The following is a 22,706-nucleotide window of genomic DNA, read 5'->3' on the forward strand; positions in this document are numbered from 1 at the left end:
CATAACTAGAGAGAGAAAACCTGCACACCACAACTAGAGAAAAGCCTCTGTGTGGCAACTAAGACCCAACGCAGCCAAAAAGATAAATTAAATAAATAAATATTAAAAAAACAAAAAGAACACTCCCTAAAGATATAGCAGACCCACTATGATATGTCTTATGGACTATCCCAGATTATCTCAGGTAAGTCACTAAGTGTTTGCTTTTTTATGCTCCATTCTTTAATTTACCTAATTTGTATGTCATTTTAAACAATAAAAATGACTGTAATATCAATTGTAAGCTAAAGACAATAAACAAGTGCGAAGTTATTCTCTAAATGTATTTCTATACATAAATTACTTTGAATGTCATATACTATCAGGTATTCATGGCAGTTGTAGTGTACCATTTTTCATTTAAAATAGAAAATTGGAAGCTTTCTAGTTTTTGCTCTTTTACACCATATTCAAACATTTACCAATTGAAGTTCAATATTATTATATTATATAAATGATTTGGAGGACATAAAAAGTTGATGGCCATTTTTATTACACCTGACCATGGTAGGTGTAACAGCTACTTCATTATTCCATTACTTTTGTAATAGGATGCAAAGACCTTTCATTCTGAGTTACTTCAGAGTACATTCGTTCACAGCAGTCAGCAGAGACTTTAAGCAGTTGTTCTCACAATGATACTTAATTTGAGGAATGATTTTTTTCCCCACACAAAACTAATAACTTAAAAATTTTAGGGGGATTCCCTGGTGGCGCAGTGGTTGAGAGTCCGCCTGCCGATGCAGGGGACGCGGGTTCATGCCCCGGTCCGGGAAGATCCCACATGCCGCGGAGTGGCTGGGCCTGTGAGCCATGGCCGCTGAGCCTGTGCGTCCGGAGCCTGTGCTCTGCAATGGGAGAGACCACAACAGCGAGAGGCCCGTGTACAGCAAAAAAAAAAAAAAAAAATTTTACATTCCTCCATGAAACAAAAAAAAGGTGATCAAAGCCATGTTTCAGACCATCAAAAATAATGTAGAGACCTGGTTTAGCATCTTACAGCTGGAAGGGATTTTGGTCTCTACCCACACCTCCTTTAATAGATAAAAAAATCTATGGCCAGGAAAAGTTCAATGAATTCTCTAAGCCAATATAATTAACTGGGTTATAAGAATTAAAGAGTTAGAATTAAGGTTAGAATTAAGAACTGGGCCCCTTGACCTTTAGGAAGTTGTTCTACACCAAGCAAAAATAACTTGACATCTATCTGTGTGTGTTGGCCTGTAGATGCATTGTCGAATCAAGATTCTTCCTCCTTTATTATGTTTCTACTAGTTTCAGCAAAAGATGGATCATTGTTTTTAATCATTGGCCACTTTCTGATTCACTCACTCTATAAATGTACACATATCAATTACATCTATATATCTACACCTTTATCTCTATGTCTCAGTCTTATTTATTTGAAAACAACCCTAAACCAGGCAATTGATAATCTTCAATGTTTCTTAAATATGGAGAAGAATGATTCAAGGGAATAAGTTAAGGTAATTTAAGTGGTATTATTGAAAAAGGCAGAAAAGCTTTTTCATGAATAAGCATGTAAATTATTGAAGAATTGGGCAATGTCAAAATAGATGAGAAATATATAAATTCACCTTGGAAAATGTAAAGAGAAAGAAGAGGAGAAAAAAGAAAGCAGAACAGAAATTGAACAGAATATTTTTATCTCTCATCTTTATTTAAAAAATGGCAAGAGAAAAATTTTTTAAAACTATAATGAAATGAGCCAATTTACAAAAGTAAGAAACAAACAATAAATGAGCAGTATTTTGACTGCAACCCACTCAGACCAGCGGGACCAGAAAGTCTTTGTTGCCACAAGGCAGCTGGTGTCTAAGTACACAAAACCCTTTTTATTTCAACGTCCCATTAAATCCTGGGGCGTAAACCCAGGGGCAGACTGCAGAGTCTCTGGTTCTCCAAGACAAGACTATATAGGTAACAATAAAAATTAAATGCCAAAAATGTCTCTACCTAAATGACAAACAACTAGCAAAGTAATTAGAAAATATATCTAAACACATTCTTAATACTATCAGTATATAGGCTGAGAGAGAAAGTAAGAGGGATTCTAACTAGATGTTTAGATGATGAAACAAGTTGTACATTATACAATACACTCTACAGGAAGAATTATCTTATATTTAAATATCTGTAGTGGAAATTACCATAATCACAGGGAAAAAAGGAGAGAGTACATTTCCTTTTCACGTATTCAGGATGGTATCCTGATATACACATATTAAATAAATTACAAAAGTAGCTATAATTAGATTTATATGAAATACATCTGTTATAACATCTGATTGGATGTGGGAATTGAATGAAAAAACACATTTATAACACCCAGTACAATATCAGGCATTATACGCGTATGATTTCAATAATCATTGATTATAATTATGATCGCAACTTCCTGAAACCTAATGATGATCCTTGACACTAATTTTCTCTCTCTAAAGATATCATAAAATAAAGCCTGATGTCTATGTTCAAGAAACTAAGCTAATGATTTTACTTTTTGGTCTCTATTGGCATTCTCAGGAATTTAAAATTCTAACTAATTAAATCCCTTTCCTCATTCTGATGCAAACAGAATTAAATAATAATAATAATAAAGGTGCTCAGAGAATATTATTTCTTACATTCTAGCTTCAAATATTCTGCCCTAGGTCCAGCCTCAAGGCTTTAGTTGCTCTTAGCTCCTCCCACCTCCCCACCCACCTCTGTCCTAGGATTGACAGATATTCTCTGAGGATATGGCACATTCCTTAGTCACTGTTTTCTCACAGATTCTTTTAAAGCTCTTTGTATGCACCATTTACATTTCCCCAACATGTATGCTAAACTGCAATTCATTAAATACACATTTTTTGCGGATTTATGTGCAAGGCAAATATCTTGTCCTCAGATCTGTGATTAACCCTTATACACAAAAATCCTGAAAAACAATTTTAGTTGGCTCTCTTCCAATTCACATTTCCAGAAATACTCCCAAAGGTTTCTTAAAATACTTTTGAAAACTTTATCAGAGTATGACAGTTCCTGCTTAAGTACTATGCTCTTGTAAGTTGTTTTCAAAATGTTAAATGAGACATTTTTCATTTTTTTCCTATTTTGAATGGATCTAGAAAAATTGTTTTTACAGTTTGGACATAACATTAGAGAATTATGATTCTCTAAGGAGTTAATGAGTAACTCACCCAAATACTTATTAACTATACATTTCCATTCCAAAAATGGAAATATCTGAAATGAATCTGCAGCGAATTAAATCAAACCTACACAAAAGACAACCTGTCACACACATATTCCACCCCCCACCCCCACACACACATATACAGGGAAAAAGAATATGTGATTTTTTAAAAATCAAGTGTACCCTTTAGTTCAGCTGCCAATGCGGCCTTACCTGCAGCCATAACTTGTTATGTACAGCGTCTCTCCCTGTAGCGATACACTGAAATGTAGCATTCTGCCCTGCATTGACCTCTACGTCCCCCAGACGGAGGAAATGAGGAGATTTATCTGTGAAGACAAGAAAAAACTTACTTTTTTCCACATGAAGAAAACATGCCGTGTTACTTTTTCCCAACAGAATAATGTTGTTCATACTTTTACCTTTGGCCAAGACTAATGTGGTATGGACGAAAATTTCAGTTTTCTCTGTGCTGAAAGACACTGTTGCCTCTCTCACACTAAGTTCTCTTTTTTAAATAGCTTTATTACGTATCGTCCCATAATTGCTAGAGCAATTCTATACAGAGTGAGCACCCAACGATTACTGCTGGAGGACCCCTGTAGCACGTTGCATACGGGTGATAATAATAGTTACAAGTCAAAGCAAACAAAAGAGATCAAATAGGCACAAAGCAGAGCGTAATAGAAAACTATAAGAAAAACACAGAATGACAGCTCAAAAATTGACATATACATGGCTGTTGAACTATTAAGTTACAATTTAAGCAGTTACATCTTTCTTTTCTTTTCTAAAGAAATTTCAATAACTATAATCCTCTAGTACTTCAAAGAACAAGGTAAGGGACTGTTTTTCTTCCTCTCAGAGTATTAGCTTAACTGTTGTTAAATCCACCTCCTATTCCTTCATAGTCCTAAGAAAGTTACCCAAAAGAAATATTAGACCAACAAAAAAGTGATGACTGCCATCAAAATATACATGAGTTACATGACTGTCAAACAAGCATTCTCTATAATTACCTTTTAAAACTGAAGCTTATTCAGGTTTTCAACTGAAAGAAAACATAAACGGGAAAAGCTAAGCCTCAGTGAGTGAAGATAGTGCATGAAGGATCATAGTTTCATCACAATGAAACTACTGTTGTGCTCAATTTCTGTATTTTTTAACTTGTTTACTCATGAAAGCCCTTCTTTAATATCTTCTTTCAAGAAGTGTAAATGAACAGTAGATGGAAACACCGTTCTCATATATGAATGGATTGAAGGAGTTTAGTAAACCAGCTTGAACTTTGAGTGAGATAATTTCTCCTTTTTCTTAGAATACACCACATGTAATAAATCATTTCACCTTTGCCTGCTACATCCTTCTCCAGTGCCTCACCTCAGTAGGTGCTTCAGAAAAAGGAATGCTTGCACTAGAACACAAGCTAGAACAGTGGTTCTCAAATTGTGAACTCAAGACGATCAGCATTAGTATCAGCTGGGAACAATCAGAACCCGGTGAGGGGCCAAGCAATGTGTGATTTGCCACATCCAGTTGGTGATTCTGAGGCACACTAGGGTTTGACAACCAGTTAGCAGGAGCAGGAGCCTTGGCCCCTGGTACGGTGCCCCCTGTGCATGCTGCTTACAAAGTATTAGAGAATTTCCACCAGGAGGGTTACTGAACAGATCATCTAGAATTCATGGGCCCTATAAACCACTGCTGTTGGGAGATATAGCTTAAGTCTGAATTTATACCAACCATTTTATGCCTGGCTCTACTGAATGCATGCAGTAATTGCCTTTCAGAGTATGTGATATAAACACAAAAGTAGTTACCCCATCTGAAGACCAATCAATGTGCATCTAAGGACATACCAAACTATGTGTTAACAAATTGAGTTTCTTGTTTTGTGTGCTTTCTATTGTTTTGTTGTTTAATATGAATTAGCCAGAAATTTATTATGACATTAAAAACTTAGTCTTAAGTTTGGAATAAGATGAGTTAATTCATTTTCTTCATTTCACCCCAACTTTCAACTTAGCAGATCACATAAGTTGGTGAGGCTTCTTCTTATTTTCTTTTCACTGAACTGATTTGTTATTCTTTGCTTTCCTAGGCAATTTAATAATACCAAAAGATGGAACGAGTCCTACCTAGAGTTTCATTTACATTTTTAATTTTTTCTGTCAAAAATAATGTCAACTAAATAAACTGAAGATCTAACAGGCTTTATTAGGGGATTCATGAATCAGGCAGCATCCCAACTATTAACTATAAGACAGATCAAAGGGGTTGTACAAAATGGAAGGTTTTTATGAGAAGAAGAGTGGGGCAAGGGAGCTACTAGCAAAAAGAAAAGAAGTAATTATTTTTAGGCCAGGACATCTTCTTTGAGGAAGAAAAGGAACAGCAAGGGTTTTATGATTCAGATCACCTCTTCTTCCTCTGGGAGATGGAGACGGATCACAGGACAGATTATCCTACTGGTGCTTGACCATGAAATCCAGACTAGTCAATTAAGATAACATTTCTGGAAGAAACTGAAACTGCAGTTGGATCAGGTATAAATCTAGGTTTTGTATTATGAACTTTTAGCATGAGTGACGCCATTTTGGGACTGTGGTTTTCTTTTGAACAGTAATTAATTAAAAGAATCCTTTAACATGTGTAGTACAAGTCTGAAAAATATTTGATTCAAAAACTCTAGAAATATTTCAGTGTTCTTTTAAAACTGAACAAAAGGCTAGGAGTAACAACAACAAAAGAGAGAGCAATGACCAAGTGATAATCAATAGTCACTACCAATATAAGACAAGTGTTGAAAGGATATAGAAAAATACAGTTCTTAATCACAACCTACCACAAGGATAACTCAGGACTTGGATGTCATCAATGGCAATATAACCACTTCTTCCTCCTGAGACTTCAGCTTCAAATATTACCTGTCAGGAAGAAATAGAAAACACTTACAACAATCATTTTTAAGGAATTTTCACAGTGAAAGAAAAATAGCTATAACACACTTATGAAAATTAAAATTTAATTTTCGTCCAATAAGAATTAAAATTTCATCTTATAATGTGAGTAATTTCCTAAACCTTGTACAGGTAAACAACATTTTTTTGAAGAGCAATTAAATTATTGAGGTCAAGCAGTTCTCACTAAATTTCTTAAGCAACTATTATTAAGTGTTGTAGATTTCCTGAATGGGCAATATACAGGCAGAATGAATAGGCAGATATAGCAAATCTCATATCTCTAAATTTTCCCTTATTGACTTTTTCCATTTTTGTTATTTATTTAACATATATTGAGCACCTACAAATGTGCCAAGCAGTATGCTAACCAGCAAAGACATCAACTGATCTAAGCTTTTAAATAGCTGAATTTTCAAAGACAGAGGTCATCAGATAGATTAGTGTTACTCCAGGCAAAAGGAACCATATACAATGGAATAGAACAGAACTCTGTGTTTGGGAAACCAAATGAATGTAATCTGTATAGCTACAAAGACTCAAGAGGGAAGAGATGAAATTAGAGAAGTAGGCATGGAAGACTTTGAATACCATGGGAGTGAAGTCAGGAGTATATCCTGTCAATGATTAATCAATTAAAAAATATATATATTAAATATATATATTATTAATAAATATTTTAATAAATATATTTTTAAAAATCAATGTTCAGATATAAGCTAATGTTTTAGAATTTTGTTGTTACAGTCAATCACAGAACTTCGTAAAGACTTTCCCTTAGTAACGTGTGCTGTGACTCTTCAAGAGAAAACGGATTAAGCATGCCACATTTCAACATTTTATTTGACTATGGGCTCCTTTATTCATGGAGAGACATAGGTTATCTTTGGACTGTTTTGTAAAACGTTTTAGGAAACATATTGGAAATTGATATTTAAAGTAGGAATAAAATATAATCAAATGGTGTATTACAAATATATTTGGCTCAGGACTTCCCTGGTGGCGCAGTGGTTAAGAATCTGCCTGCCAATGCAGGGGACATGGGTTCGATCCCTGGTCTGGGAAGATCCCACATGCCGTGGAGCAACTAAGCTTGTGTGCCACAACTACTGAGCCTGCGCTCTAGAGCGCGCGAGCCACAACTACTGAGCCCACGTGCCACAACTATTGAAGCCCGTGCGCCTAGAGCCTGTGCTCCGCAACAAGAGAAGCCACTGCAATGAGAAGCCCGCGCACTGCAATGAAGAGTGGCCCCCACTCGCCGCAACTGGAGAGAGCCCGTGCAGCAACGAAGACCGAACACAGCCAAAAATAAATGAATAAATAAATAAATTTAAAAAAATAAAAATAAATATATTTGGCTAAAAGGTGGAGGATGGCCCCAAAGAAGGTAAGACTAGAAACAGACAAATAATATGCTAGTAACAGTGAACACAGAAAGATGAGAAGAAAAAGGAGAGATAAAAGAAATAATACTAAGGAAACAGACAAAATAGAAATTATTGATTCATTAGTTGTTTAGAAATAGTAGGAAAATTCTCATTCCTGGCCTGGGCCCTTAGGTAGATAATGCTATTGTCTGTTGTCAAGAAGGAGGAAACTTCCCACAGGTCTCATAGAAATGGGACCTAAGAAGTGGCCAAAGCAGGTAGCTTTTATGCTTTTTAGACAAAGAAACAATAAATTTGTGAGGAAGTGACAGGAAATAGTTTTGGGTGCTCAATTAGTGAAGAACCTAAACAGAGTTTGGACCTGGGGTAGTAAATTAGTGAAGTAGCAAGGTTTGTTTACACAGACTTTTCAGCTCCGCATTCTCTATCTCTGCTAAGAGATAAGAGTGATAAGGGTGTTCTTCTACCTCCAGATGCAGGGGGTACACCTTTCACATGAGAGATTTATTTCCTGTTTTCAGAAAGACAGAAAGAAGGGTCAGAGTGTCCCTCTTGCACTGGCCATTTCTTAAGAAACTAATTGAAAATAATCAGTATACCGTTGAGGCACATTTTGGGGCAGCCTACCCCATGACCCAACACTATCAGGATCCCTAGCCAGAACACGTGATACAGAAAAAGATACAAATTTGAGGGAGAAGATAACTAAGTACATTTCAGACATTTCAGATTCCATTAGCCTAGGATACACATGGGGTAAATGCTTAGGAGATAACTAGACAGATATATCTCAAAGAGAAGAGATGGGTTTAAAATAAAGCTATAGATTTGGAAGTCATCATCATGGCAGTGAGTAAGCTATAGATTTGAAAGTTACAGGGATTGGTGAGTAAGACGGCATAGAAGATAAAAAGCAGCAAACCATGAAATGGAAGGCAAGAAGACAGCCAGCAGAAGTAAGGCCAACAAAGTACGATTCAGACAGAAGGGTGGAGGAAGGCACTCCCCCCAGTCAGGCAGGTCAACACTCCCACCAAAAGGATTAGAAAAGGCCAGATAAATTACAATGACCATAATTTTAAAACATCAGATATCTGCATAAACAATGGCATCTAGATGAGCACAAATTTTAGGAGGACAGGATCTCTCGAGTGTGATCCCAGGATCTTCTTTCCCATGGGACTATTTGCCAATTCTGGAAACAGGCTGTGGTTCTAGCTCAGCACAGATTTAGGGCCTCTATGGGAGAAAGTGAAAACAATGAAGCTTGCTGTAACTGTGTAAAAATAGAACAACAAACTAGAAATTTAAGAGTCTGAATAAAACAGATGCAGACTACAGCAAAAAACATGAGCTGTAGGAGAGAGGTCAAGGAAAACTAAAAAAGTATCAATTAAAGTTAGCCATTAAAGGTTCTCTGGTAATTTCTGACACAGTTTTACTAAAGTGGAGGGGGATAAGTTTGATTGTTTTTACTGAGCTCTTACTATACTCAAGAGACTGTTCTAACTGAGCATGCTCATTCATGCTCACATCTGCTGTTGTTTCCCTCCTCTCTTTCTCTCTCTCTCTCTCTCTGCACACACACAAATTCATTACATCTTCACTACAATCATATGAGGTAGTTATTATTTTTATCCTCAATTTAAAGAAAGTTAAGTGACTGCACCAAAGTCTAACAGCTAACAAGTCGTAGAGTCAGGGATGGACCCAAGTCAACCTCCAGGATCTAATCTTCCATCAACTTCACTACACTTCCTCTCAAGACCAAGAAACAAATACAGTAGAATGTTTAATTTAAATAGACTTTAAATTTCCTTTAAAAGTCTAATATGTTAAATTTTTAAAGTGTTATTTTAAATAGCAAACTAATTAGATATTCTATTGACTAAACAGCAGTATCATCAATCAGCATTACATCCTTCCCATTCTCATACCATATCTACATCCACCCCAAAGCCAATGACAATGGGACACAGCAGGCTGGGTGGATGGTTCACCTCCCCTCCAATCACTCCCATCATAAGCTACCTCCTGTGTTAGTTCTTTTCTACTTCAAGTTTGCCCTTTATGACTATTAATTTCCCTGGAATAAGTTAAAGCTGAGAAGTAGGAGAATGAGGTTTTTGGGGGAAGACAAATATTTCATGATGAAAGGAGGGCTAACCTATAAAGACAGAAATATATGTGTGTGTATGTGTGAGTGTGTGTATGTGTGAGTGTGTGTATACATATCATTTGCATTTCATGGGAAGGTATTTGATATGATAACAACTGTCAGGTCACTTTCTAAATATTGGAACGAAGGTTTAGCAAGAAATAGAGGAGGGAAGTGGAGACTTTCAATAATGTATAACTTGGAGCAATTGTGGTACAGGCCACTTTCTTGGGGGTGAGAAAATTTGTATTTGACACACAACTCTCCTATTTACAAATTCTTGAGCAAATCACATAACCTTTAAGAGCCAAGTCCCAACCCCATAATATGGAGATAATGCAGCTTTCATTACAAAGTTTTGTGAGGATTAAACGGTAGCATCTGTAAAAGTGCTAAATAAACCAAAAGGTAAGATTATGAACATTGTTAATATAGGACATTTGTATAAGTATATTCCAGGAAAACAAGTTTTACTTGCTCGAATGGTAGTTCAAGGAAAGGGAAAGTATAGAAAGAAAAAATGAGAAAATTATTTTTGGAAAAAATACAGTCTTATGAATAGACCACACAGCTGAATAATTAATCAGTTAATTATTTCAGGTTTGTTACAGTCAGCATTAATTAAATTATTTTAATTCTATGCTTATCTTAGTTTTACTTTCTCGAATTGTTTTACTTGGTAGGTGGTAAGTTTAAACATGTTTACTACACCCCTGAGGAAAAGTTTCTTATTTGTTCATTTAAATTGAGCTTTATTCTGGACAATAAATTTAGGCCTTGATTTAAAAGGGAGTGAAAGAATTGGTTCTTTAGTAAAGAAAAAAAAAAGTTTCTCTTTTTAGTGACTCATTTTCCCTAAGTGTTGTCTCTGCCTCATTAACTAGAGCAAGAGGAAATTTCTAAGATCAGATTCCTTTACTGCTAAGTATCTAATCAGCTTTATCACTTTATCAGAGCCCTCACCTTGTAAGTCTCTTCTGTCCACTCAGGGAAAACCAATCTCAATAGCTTAATTATGCAAAACTTGCTTGGGCTAATGCTCAGGTCAGAGCTAATGCTCGGTGTCAAATAGAAAACTAGGGCTTCCCAGGAGAAGACAGCAAGGGAAGCCATACCAGATGTCAACTTGAACCCATCCAGGAGGCCAGCCTGAGAACAGAATGAAAGGGCTCTGCTTTTCATGCTGTTTCCACTCTACTCTGTTACCTAAAATACTGAAGGTGATGATTCTAATCAAATTTTTGCTACTCTAGCAACATTCTTGGATTACTAACTAAATAAGTGAAGTCAAGTCAAATTAAAGGAAGGGAGGAGGCGAACCCTAAAGAACAAGAACAACTTTATCTTTTGGCAAACTGAATTAATGCAGAAGTACCTCATACAATGGAAAGCTGAACTCAAAGTAAGGAGCCTGGGCTCTGGTTGCTGGTTTGCTATCACATGTAACCCAGGCAACTAATTTAACCATGTCTTCAGAGCCTCAGATGGGCAATACTGGCCTTGCCCATAACTCAGGTTTGTTGTGAAGATTGAATGGTATATGTGAAATGATTAAATGATATATGGAATGCCACGTAAGACAAGACATTATGGATATGAGAAAAATCTGAAATAAAAACTTGCACTTAATTTTCTTTCAATATATCACAGTGTTAAAAGTGTAGGCTCCAAAGTCAGATATACGTTGAGTTCACATTCTTTAAATGTTAACTTTAACTTATAGAAAAACATACGTAAAGTTACTTATGTAACTTTAACTGATGTACAGTCTAAACCTAAGTTTCCTTTTCTGTAAAAAGAAACTATTAGTATCCACCTCAGGGTTAAGGGGGAATTAAATGAGATAACACACGTGAACCATTTAGCACAGCTCCTGGCACACGGTAAGCATTCTAGGTTAATGGGCACCACTGCCATCATGGGAAGAAAATATCCATAAAGGACACATGTACTAAAATGAAATTTCTTCCCATTCCCTCCTCCCTTTTCAAAAACTTAACTCTCTGCCCTGAATTTGGAAAATCAAAAAAAATTTTTAAAACCTTAGAATAAACTGGTATTTCATTCCCATAAACCTCCTCAAATATGTTTTCTGTGATTTGAAGTTTTAAACACTGAATATTGTTAATGTAAAGTTCAAAGTAAATTACACATTTGCCTTCAAAGAATAAATGTAACAAAATGAAAACCTACAGAATAGAAATAGGTTTATTTCTATATGTTCTGGTCCAAATTTGGATAATGAATAAAACAGCCATCTGTAATAAAATAGTCACCTGAATAAAATAGTCATCTTAACCAACATTACTAAAGCTGCAGGTCCATCCATATCAGTGCTCTGATGTCAATGTGAGGCCTCAAAGTAGGAGCTGTGCTTGACCCAACTTTGTGTCCTCAAAGCTTATTCTTACTACCTGGGACATAGCAGACATTCAATAGATGCTAGCTGAACAACAACAATAACAAATTATACATAGATATATACACACACACAATGTATAATATACATGAACATAAGTATGTTAGCATCATTAAATATAATTGACTTCTCTTTATCTCATGTAAACTCTAAACATTGGATTCTCAAGGATCCATCCCAAGCCACCTTCTCTCTTTTTGCCATACTTTTCACCCTGATAGGATAAAGGAAGATAAACCTACAAAAAGACAGAGGAAACTGAGAAAAAATAAAGTGTGTAGAGATAAAAAAGGGAAATGGAGGTACATGGTATCATAAAAGCCAATAAAAGAGTATCTGAAGGAGAAGAGATGTCAGGACCAAATGCCGATCAAACACTAAGTAAGATGGAGATTAAAAATACCCTCATATATATCTTATAACTAGAAGTTGGTACACTGCAAACAACATATCCCCACTTCTCCCAAACCCCAGACCCTAGTATCCAACATTCTAGCTTCTGTTTCTTTGAGTTTTTTTTTTTTGATTCCACATATAAATGATGTCATACCAGAGAACACAAATTTCTGGTTATAAGATGAATAATTTCTGCGGATCTAATGTATAGCATAGTGATTGTGTTTAAAACTACTGTATTACATACTTGAAAGTTGCTAAGAGAGTGAATCTTAAATGTTCCCACGACAAAAAAGAAATGGTAATTATGTGACAGGGTGGTGTTAGCTAATGCTATAGTGGTAATCATTCTGCAATACATACTTGTATCAAATCAGCACATTGTACACCTTAAACTTACATAATGTTATATGTCAATTATATCTCAGTAAAGCTGGAACAAAACCACTCCTTATATGTAACACTGTGATTAAGAGTGACCAAATAAAGTACCATCATATGAAGTAACAGAAATGGAAACCATATTAGATAATAATGAAGAGAGCAGAGGAGTGGAGATGTTTGTAACCCTCCTACAGGAAGTATGCCTGAATCGGTGGAGAAATCTAACCAAGGATGGAAGAAGATACGGGGTCAAGGGAAGCGTTCAACTTTTTATTATCATTTTTAGGACGAAAAACACTTAGATGTTTTGAAGTTGATGAGGATGATTCAATTTGAAGGGAATGTTTGAGTGTACATGAGAGAAATAACTGTTAATGTGAGATAGGATAGCACTGGATCCAAATCACAGGTCAGAGGAGGGGCTCTACTTCTTTCATAACATAAGGAAAGGATGAATGAAGATATGAGTAGGATTTGTAGGATTGGTAGATAAGGGAGTTTCTCCTGTATGGCCTCAGTTTTCTCAGCTACAAAGGATGGGCTAGTGGGAAGGACGAGTGGTTGGAGTTTGGAGAGAAATGAATGGAGTAGAATGGACAGAAGAAGAGAAAAGGAATTGAAAAGAAAAATGTGATAGGATCTCCAGGAGTATTGTGGGCCCATCTGAAGTTAGCGACTGTGTTTTTCTAGTGATCCTGATCTACCATGGAGCGTGATTCTATTTAAAATAGAATTTCCTTGATTTTAAGTTCATAAAAAGTAGACAGAAAAAAAGGAATCAAGGAGTTTATGGAAATAGAAAATGTGACCAAAAAGAGATTACAAAGAAATCAAATTTTGATACAATGAGCAAATTGATGAATTAGCAAAAGACAGATGGTTAGATCAACGGATGCTCCCCATGAGGCTGATGGATGATCTCAGTGAAATTAATCAAGTAGAAAGAGATTAATTTATGTTATGGTCAGAAGGTGAGATGCTTACATGTAAAGCTAGAACACTTGTGAGATATTATAAGATCTGTATAATAAGAGCAGCAGGTTAAAAAAGGCAGGTGGGCTTCCCTGGTGGCGCAGTAGTTGAGAGCCTGCCTGCCGATGCAAGGGACACGGGTTCGTGCCCCGGTCTGGAAAGATCCCACGTGCAGCGAGGCGGCTGGGCCCATGAGCCATGGCCGCTGAGCCTGTGCGTCCGGAGCCTGTGCTCCACAACGGGAGAGACCACAACAGTGAGAGGCCCGCGTACAGCAAAAAAAAAAAAAAAAAAGGTAGGTGATTTTTGGAGATAAGGAGGTGAAGGAACTACCTAGGGACTTTCCACAAATATACCAAAGCCATCAGGATAATGGTGGGCCTTGGGAATGAAGAAAGCAAGTCTGACACCAGTACTAAAGTTCAGGATGAATAGAAGAAAATGACTTGGGATCCAGAGGAAGGCAATCATGAGAGTGATGGCATGGCTGAAAGAATTCAAAGGGGCAAGGGTGTTTCCCATCCATTAAATTGATCCTAAGTTGCAAGGTATTAATATCTGCCTTTTTAGAGACTGTTTGGGAAGAAGTGTCCTCAGTCTAGAGCCACAAACAGAGCATGATGATTATAACATAATTAATTGTCTCAATAAATTTTCAAGGTTTATCTTTACTACTGAAATATAAGCTCATTGAGGGCAGTGACCTGTTTATCCCCCACAGCATCAGTGAACCACAAGAATCCTGTTGAAAACTGGGGCTCGGAAAGAGTTCCAACATGTTACAGAAAACAACAGTGCATCAGTTAATTCTACCTAATAGTTTTGCTTTCAGGGGAATTATGGGATAAGGTATTTAATTCACTTTTACCTAACTCATAAAATTTTGTTGACATAATAAAATGACTCTCCCTTGAGAAAGTTTCAGATAATTTTCCCAAGCTAATTTAGAAATCACGAAAACATTAATCACTTCCCTTGAATAGTTAAATAATGCTGTGAGGAATAAATTTCTGCTTACAGGCCCCAGAAGATCTTAAACTGAGTAAGTCAAATACCTATGTGGAAACTTCAAAATATAGAATCCAGTTTCTTTTCAAGTGTGAAAATATTCTATTTCTGTTCATACTTAAAAATTAATATACACATAACTGGCAGGTGATACCAGAAGTCCAGCGTACAGCTAGCCGTCACTGTCACCCACTGTAGCTTCTCTCACAGGCACTGTCAGTCTGGGGTTCTGCTTTCTCAATAAAGATTTGCTGAAAGTATTATAGAAAAGGAGCTTCTCCCTGTTAGACCCCTACATGCCAGGCTGGCTTGCCTACTGAGTTATGTAATAGTTGGTTTCTAAGAGTCTAACACGTGAAAATGTCTTTAGTAAAGGCCTGGGGACTTTCTGAAACAAATGCATTGTTAACAGCCCTTGCCTACTGCTTGCTTGCTTGTTTATTTAGCTCCTGAAAAAGATAAATGCCTGCACCTGCAAAAGGTACCTAGAAAAAATACGTAAGCAAAAGAAATACTGGTATACTCTTTAGCTTTAAAGCTGCTTGCGAGAGTAATTAGAGGATTCTAATTATAATGTGTACTAAATATGGAAGGCAGTTAAGACATATAGCAGAAATTGATTCTTCATCTAAAACCCTTTCATATTTCAGATTTTAGCTATCCTTAGCACCTCTATGACTTACAGATATGTAAAAACTCAAAATCAGTCATTTTCCTTAAGATGTCCTGAGATTAAATATGATCAGTTTCTGGGCTTCCCTGGTGGCACAGTGGTTGAGAGTACGCCTGCCGATGCAGGGGACACGGGTTCGTGCCCCGGTCCGGGAAGATCCCACATGCCGCGGAGCAGCTGGGCCCAAGAGCCATGGCCGCTGAGCCTGCGCGTCCGGAGCCTGTGCTCCGCAACGGGAGAGGCCACAACAGTGAGAGGCCCGGGTACCGCAAAAAAAAAAAAAAAAAATATATATATATATATATATGTATGTATCTGTGTGTGTGTATATATATATATATATATATATATATATATATATGATCGGTTTCTTAGGAGGACTAGTCCTGTCACGACTTAACATTAGGACCGTGCAGTCTGCAGAGAGTAACGAGGGTTCCAGAGATTCTAAAACCTACACTGTTACCTGAATACATACAGGTTTTTTGTATAGTTACAAGGCCTACCATGCAGCAGAAGCACACACACGTACGCACGCACAGTCCTATCTTTCCACACACAATTATACTAATATAATAGTGACCTAAGTAGATTTTTGAATGCAAATTCTGTGTATAGTGGAGACACGTATTCTTGAATAAAATGTCAATGTTACAAAAATATCCTGAGGTTTAAATTGCCTAAGTGATGAGAGGGACTGCTACATTACCTAACATGGATGACAACAGCAGGTATAACAAGACCGCACTTGCATCAAAAGAAACTGCAACCCTTTCCAGAGTGGTATTGTGTTTGCCTGATAAAAAATAGAACATCACTGAAAGCACATTCCAGTGTCCAGGCAAAAGTAAAAAATGCAGGACCACAGATCAAAAGGAGAAAATAAAACCTAAGAGATTTCACACCAGAGTAGACTGTATAAAATAAAAGCCCAAAGAAGGCTGTCTGATAAAGCTCCACGCTAAAACGAATAAGCAAGCATAGTACATTCCTATGCTTCAAATTAGCCCAGGCTATCTCTAATGTAATCACCAAAAGTATCTAGAAGATCTAAATAAAGGAACTAATAATAATCATTTTAGAGCTTAAGCCAGAATGTTTCCGTTCATATTAATAGTCCATTAGTTATTTAATTTTCATTCCTTAAACACACACTTGTAAAAAATTGTCAATGGTCCTTTTAATTTGAAGATATTGATGTAGATTCATACGTATAAAAAACACATGACTCCATTATATGGCTAAGAGACACCCAAACTCCATCTCTGAAAACAGATAAACTTAAAACTTGAAACAAGAATAAATAATACTTACAAAATAAATGCAAGAGGAATTTTTGTGTTCTTTGCATGTTGTCTATATTATTAAGATGCCTTTGGGGAGGAGGAAGACATACACTGCTTTCTCAAAAAGGTTTTGAGGGACTTCCCTGGTGGCGCAGTGGTTGAGTCCACTTGCCAATGCAGGGGACATGGGTTCGAGCCCTGCTCTGGGAAGATCCCACATGCTGCGGAGCTACTAAGCACGTGTGCCACAACTACTGAGCCTACGCTGAGTCCACGAGCCACAACTACTGAGCCCGTGTGCCACAACTACTGAAGCCAGCACACCTAGAGCCCGTGCTCCACAAGACAAGCCACCACAATGAGAAGCCCACACACCACAAGGATGAGCAGCCCGCTTGCCTCAACTAGAGAAACCGCGTGCGCAGCAGCAAATACCCAACACAGCCATAAATTAATTAATTTAAAAAAGAAGGTTTTAATATGTTTTTTATGATAATGGAGACACACACAGAGACACACGCAAAACACAGAAAAGAGCACACCAGCATCAGGCAGAGCCTCAACTCCGAGTCACAGACGTCAACTCAAATCCCTGTGCTGACCTGATGGAGCCATTGTGAGGATTAAAAGAGATTATACACAATTTGGAAGGTTCTCCATAAATGTTAACCATTTCCTCTCTTCCCTACCCTTCTCCAGTGACTGATATAATGGGCACTGCCCTAAGACCACAGCCTTTGAGAAAAAAGGCAAGAGGGCAGCTTCAGGTGGCAATGATGCCGGAGACCATGAGGAAACAACTCTTACCAATTTATTTATTTATGTTTTTAAACAGCTTTATTGGAGTAAAATTGCTTTACACTGGTGTGTTAGCTGGTGCTTTATAAAAAACTGAATCAGCCATACATATACATATATCCCCATGTCTCTTCCCTCTTGCATCTCCCTCCCTCCCAACCGCCCTATCCCACCCCTCTGGGTGGTCACAAAGCACCAAGCCAATCTCCCTGGGATATGTGGCTGCTTCCCACTAGCTATCAGTTTTACATTTGGTATAGTATATATGTACATGCCACTCTCTCACTTTGTGCCAGCTCACCCTTCCTCCTCCCCGTGTCCTCAAGTCCATTCTCTAGTAGGTCTGCATCTTTATTCCCATCCTGCCCCTAGGTTCTTCATGACCTTTTTTTTTCTAGATTCCATATATATATGTGTTAGCACACAGTATTTGTTTTTCTCTTTCTAACTTACTTCACTCTGTATGACAGACTATAGGTCCATCCACCTCACTACAAATAACTCAATTTCATTTCTTTCCATGGCTGACTAATATTCCACTGTATATATGTGCTACATCTTCTTTGTCAAATCATCTGTCAATGGACACTTAGGTTGCTTCCATGTCCTGGCTATTGTAAACAGAGCTTCAATGAACATTGTGGTACATGACTCTTTGAATTATGGTTTTCTCAGAGTATATGCCCAGTAGTGGGATTCCTGGGTCGTATAGTAGGTCTATTTTTAATTTTTTAAGGAACCTCGATACTGTTCTCCATAGAGGAGATTCCCACCAACAGTGCAAGAGGGTTCCCTTTTCTCCACACCCTCTCGAGCATTTATTCTTTGTAGGTTTTTTGATGATGGCCATTCTGACTGGTGTGAGGTAATATCCCATTGTAGTTTTGATTTGCATTTCTCTAATGATTAATGATGTTGAGCATTCTTTGATGTGTTTGTTGGCAATCTGTATATCGTCTTTGGAGAAATGTCTATTAAGGTCTTCTGACCATCTTTGAATTCAGTTGTTTGTTTCTTTGATATTGAGCTGCATGAACTGCATGTAAATTTTGGAAATTAATCCTTTGTCAGTTGCTTCATTTGCAAATATTTTCTCTCATTCTGAGGGGTGTCTTTCCTTCTTGTTTATGGTCTCCTTTGTCATGCAAAAGCTTTTAAGTTTCATTAGGTGCCATTTGTTTATTTTTGTTTTTATTTCTATTTCTCTAGGAGGTGAGTCAAAAAAGATCTTGCTGTGATTCATGTCACAGAGTGTTCTGCTTATGTTTTCCTCTAAGAGTTTTATAATGTCTGTCCTTACACTCAGGTCTTTAATCCAATTTGAGTTTATTTTTGTGTATGGTGTTAGGGAATGCTCTAATTTCATTCTTTTACATGTAGCTGTCCAGTTTTCCCAGCACCACATATTGAAGAGCCTGTCTTTTCTCCAATGTATATTCTTGCCACCTTTATCAAAAATAAGGTGACCATATGTGCATGGGTTTATCTCTGGGCTTTCTAACCTTTTCCATTGATCTATATTTCTGTTTTTGTGCCAGTACCATACTGTCTTGATTACTTTAGCTTTGTAGTATAGTCTGAAGTCAGCGAGCCTGATTCCTCCAGCTCCATTTTTCCTTCTCAAGATCGCTTTGGCTATTCGGGGTCTTTTGTGTTTCCATACATATTGTGAAATTTTTTGTTCTAGATCTGTGAAAAATGCCAGTGGTAGTTTGACAGGGATTGCATTGAATCTGTAGATTGCTTTGGGTAGTATAGTCATTTTCACAATGTTGATTCTTCCAATCCAAGAACGTGGTGTATCTCTCCATGTGTTTGTATCACCTTTAATTCCTTTCATCAGTGTCCTATAGTTTTCTGCACACAGGTCTTTTTTCTCCTTAGGTAGGTTTATTCCTAGATATTTTATTATTTTTGTTGCAATGGTAAATGGGAGTGTTTCCTTAACTTCTCTTTCATATTTTTCATCATTAGTGTATAGGAATGCAAGAGATTTCTGTGCATTAATTTTGTATCCTGCAACTTTACCAAATTCATTGATTAGCTCTAGTAGTTTTCTGGTGGCATCTTTAGGATTCTCTATGTATATATCATGTCATCTGCAAACAGTGACAGCTTTACTTCTTCTTTTCTGTTTTGGATTCCTTTTATTTCTTTTTCTTCTCTGATTGCTGCGGCTAAAACTTCCAAAACAATGTTGAATAATAGTGGTGAGAGTGGGCAACCTTGTCTTGCTCCTGATATAAGTGGAAATGGTCTACGTTTTTCACCACTGGGGACGATGTTGGTTGTGGGATTGTCACATATGGCCTTTATTATGTTGAGGTAAGTTACCTCTATGCTTACTCTCTGGAGGGTTTTTATCATAAATCGGTGTTGAATTTTGTCAAAAGCTTTTTCTGCATCTATTGAGATGATCATATGGTTTTCATTCTTCAATTTGTTAATGCAGTGTATCACATTGATTGATTTGCCTGTATTGAAGGATCCTTGCATTCCTGGGATATACCCCACTTGATCATGGTGTATGATTCTTTTAATGTGCTGTTGGATTCTGTTTGCTAGTATTTTGTTGAGGATTTTGGCAACTATGTTCATCAGTGATATTGGCCTGTAGTTTTCTTTCTTTGTGACATCGCTGTCTGCTTTTGGTATCAGGGTGATGGTGACCTCGTAGAAAGAGTTTGGGAGTGTTCCTCCCTCTGCTATATTTTGGAAGAGTTTGAGAAGGATAGGTGTTAGCTCTTCTCTAAATGTTTGATAGAATTCACCTGTGGAACCATCTGGTCCAGGGCTTTTGTTTGTTGCAAGGTTTTTAATCACAATTTCAATTTCAGTGCTGTGACTGGTCTGTTTATAATTTCTATTTCTTCCTGGTTCAGTCTTGGAAGGTTGTGCTTTTCTAAGTATTTGTCCATTTCTTCCAGGTTGTCCGTTTTATCAGCATAAAGATGCTCGTAGTAATCTCTCATGATCCTTTGTATTTCTGCAGTGTCAGTGGTTATTTCTCCTTTTTCATTTCTAATTCTATTGATTTGAGTCTTTTCCCTTTTTTTCTTGATGAGTCTGGCTAATGGTTTATCAGTTTTGTTTACGGGCTCAAAGAACCAGCTTTTAGTTTTATTGATCTTTGCTATTGTTTCCTTCATTTCTTTTTCATTTATTTCTGATCTGATCTTTATAATTTCTTTCCTTTTGCTAACTTTGGGGCTTTTTTGTTCTTCTTTCTCTAATTGCTTTAGGTGCAAGGTTAGGTTGTTTATTTGAGATGTTTCTTGTTTCTTATGGTAGGATTGTACTGATATAAACTTCCTTCTTAAAACGGCTTTTACTGCATCCCATAGATTTTGGGTCATTGTGTTTTCATTGTCATTTGTTTCTAGGTATTTTTTGATTTCCTCTTTGATTTCTTGAGTGATCTCTTGGTTATTAAGTAGTGTGTTGTTTATCCTCCATGTGTTTGTATTTTTTACAGATTTTTTCCTGTAATTGATGTCTAGTCTCACAGTGTTGTGGTCAGAAAAGATACCAGATACAATTTCAATTTTCTTAAATTTACCAAGGCTTGACTTTTGACCCAATTTATGATCTATCCTGGTGAATGTTCCATGAGCACTGGAGAAGAAAGTGTATTCTGTTGTTTTTGCATGGAATGTCCTAAAAATATCGATTAGGTCCATCTTGTTTAATGTATCATTTAATGCTTGTGTTTCCTTAATTATTTTCATTTTGGATGACCTGTCCATTGGTGAAAGTGGGGTGTTAAAGTCCCCTACTATGATTGTGTTACTGTTGATTTTCCCTTTTATGGCTGTTAGTATGTGCCTTATGTATTGAGGTGCTCCTATGTTGGGTACCTAAATATTTCCCATTGTTGTATCTTCTTCTTGGATTGACCCCTTGATCATTATGTAGTGTCCTTCTTTGTCTCTTGTAATACTCTTTCTTTTAAAGTTTATTTTGTCTGATATGAGAATTGCTACTCCAGCTTTCTTTTGATTTCCATTTGCATGCAATATTTTTTTCCATCCCCTCACTTTCAGTCTGCGTGTGTCCCTAGGTCTGAAGTGGGCCTCTTGTAGACAGCATATATACGGGTCTTGTTTTTGTATCCATTCAGCCAGTCTATGTCTTTTGGTTGGAGCATTTAATCCATTTATATTTAACGTAATTATCAAAATGTATGTTCATATTACCATTTTCTTAATTGTTTTGGGTTTGTTATTGTAGGTCTTTTCCTTCTCTTATTGTACCTACCTAGAGAAGTTCCTTTTGCATTTGTTGTAAAGCTGGTTTGGTGGTGCTGAATTCTCTTAGCTTTTGCTTGTCTGTAACGGTTTTAATTTCGCCATCAAATCTGAATGATATCCTTGCTGGGCAGAGTAATCTGGGTTATAGTTTTTTCCCTTTCATCACTTTAAATATGTCCTGTCACTCCCTTCTGGATTGCAGAGTTTCTGCTGAAAGATCAGCTGTTAACCTTATGGGGATTCCCTTGTATGTTATTTGTTGTTCTTCCCTCGCTGCTTTTAATAATTTTTCTTTGTATTTAATTTTTGATAGTTTGATTACTATGTGCCTTGGTATGTTTCTCCTTGTATTTATCCTGTATGCGACTCTCTGTGCTTCCTGGACTTGATTAACTGTTTCCTTTCCCATATTAGGGAAGTTTTCAACTATAATCTCTTCAAATATTTTCTCAGTCCCTTTCTTTTTCTCTTCTTCTTCTGGGATCCCTATAGTTCGAATGTTCGTGTGTTTAATGTTGCCCCAGAGGACTCTGAGACTGTCCTCAATTCTTTTCATTCTTTTTTCTTTATTCTGCTCTGCAGTAGTTATTTCCACTATTTTATGTAACAAGTCACTTATCCATTCTTCTGCCTCAGTTATTCTGCTATTGATTCCTTCTAGAGAATTTTTCATTTCATTTATTGTGTTGTTCATCATTGTTCACTTGCTCTTTATTCTTCTCGGTCCTTGTTAAACTTTTTTGTATTTTCTCCATTATACTTCCAAGATT

General features: G+C 36.8%; 1 protein-coding gene across 2 annotated transcripts in view; it reads right to left on the bottom strand.

The window, feature by feature from the left end:
* Positions 1-22,706, bottom strand: part of PTPRK (protein tyrosine phosphatase receptor type K) — a 561,831-nt gene that overhangs the window by 264,259 nt on the left and 274,866 nt on the right. For both annotated transcript variants that reach the window (XM_033867699.2, XM_033867698.2), the window contains exons 4-5: positions 6,087-6,168; positions 3,455-3,570 (exon numbers count right to left, since the gene is read on the bottom strand). In XM_033867699.2, the coding sequence (XP_033723590.1) occupies positions 3,455-3,570; positions 6,087-6,168 (198 nt within the window). The remainder of the gene's footprint in view (positions 1-3,454; positions 3,571-6,086; positions 6,169-22,706) is intronic.

The sequence above is a fragment of the Tursiops truncatus genome, chromosome 12, assembly GCF_011762595.2.
Source record: "Tursiops truncatus isolate mTurTru1 chromosome 12, mTurTru1.mat.Y, whole genome shotgun sequence".
In the NCBI taxonomy this organism is placed as follows: domain Eukaryota; kingdom Metazoa; phylum Chordata; class Mammalia; order Artiodactyla; family Delphinidae; genus Tursiops; species Tursiops truncatus.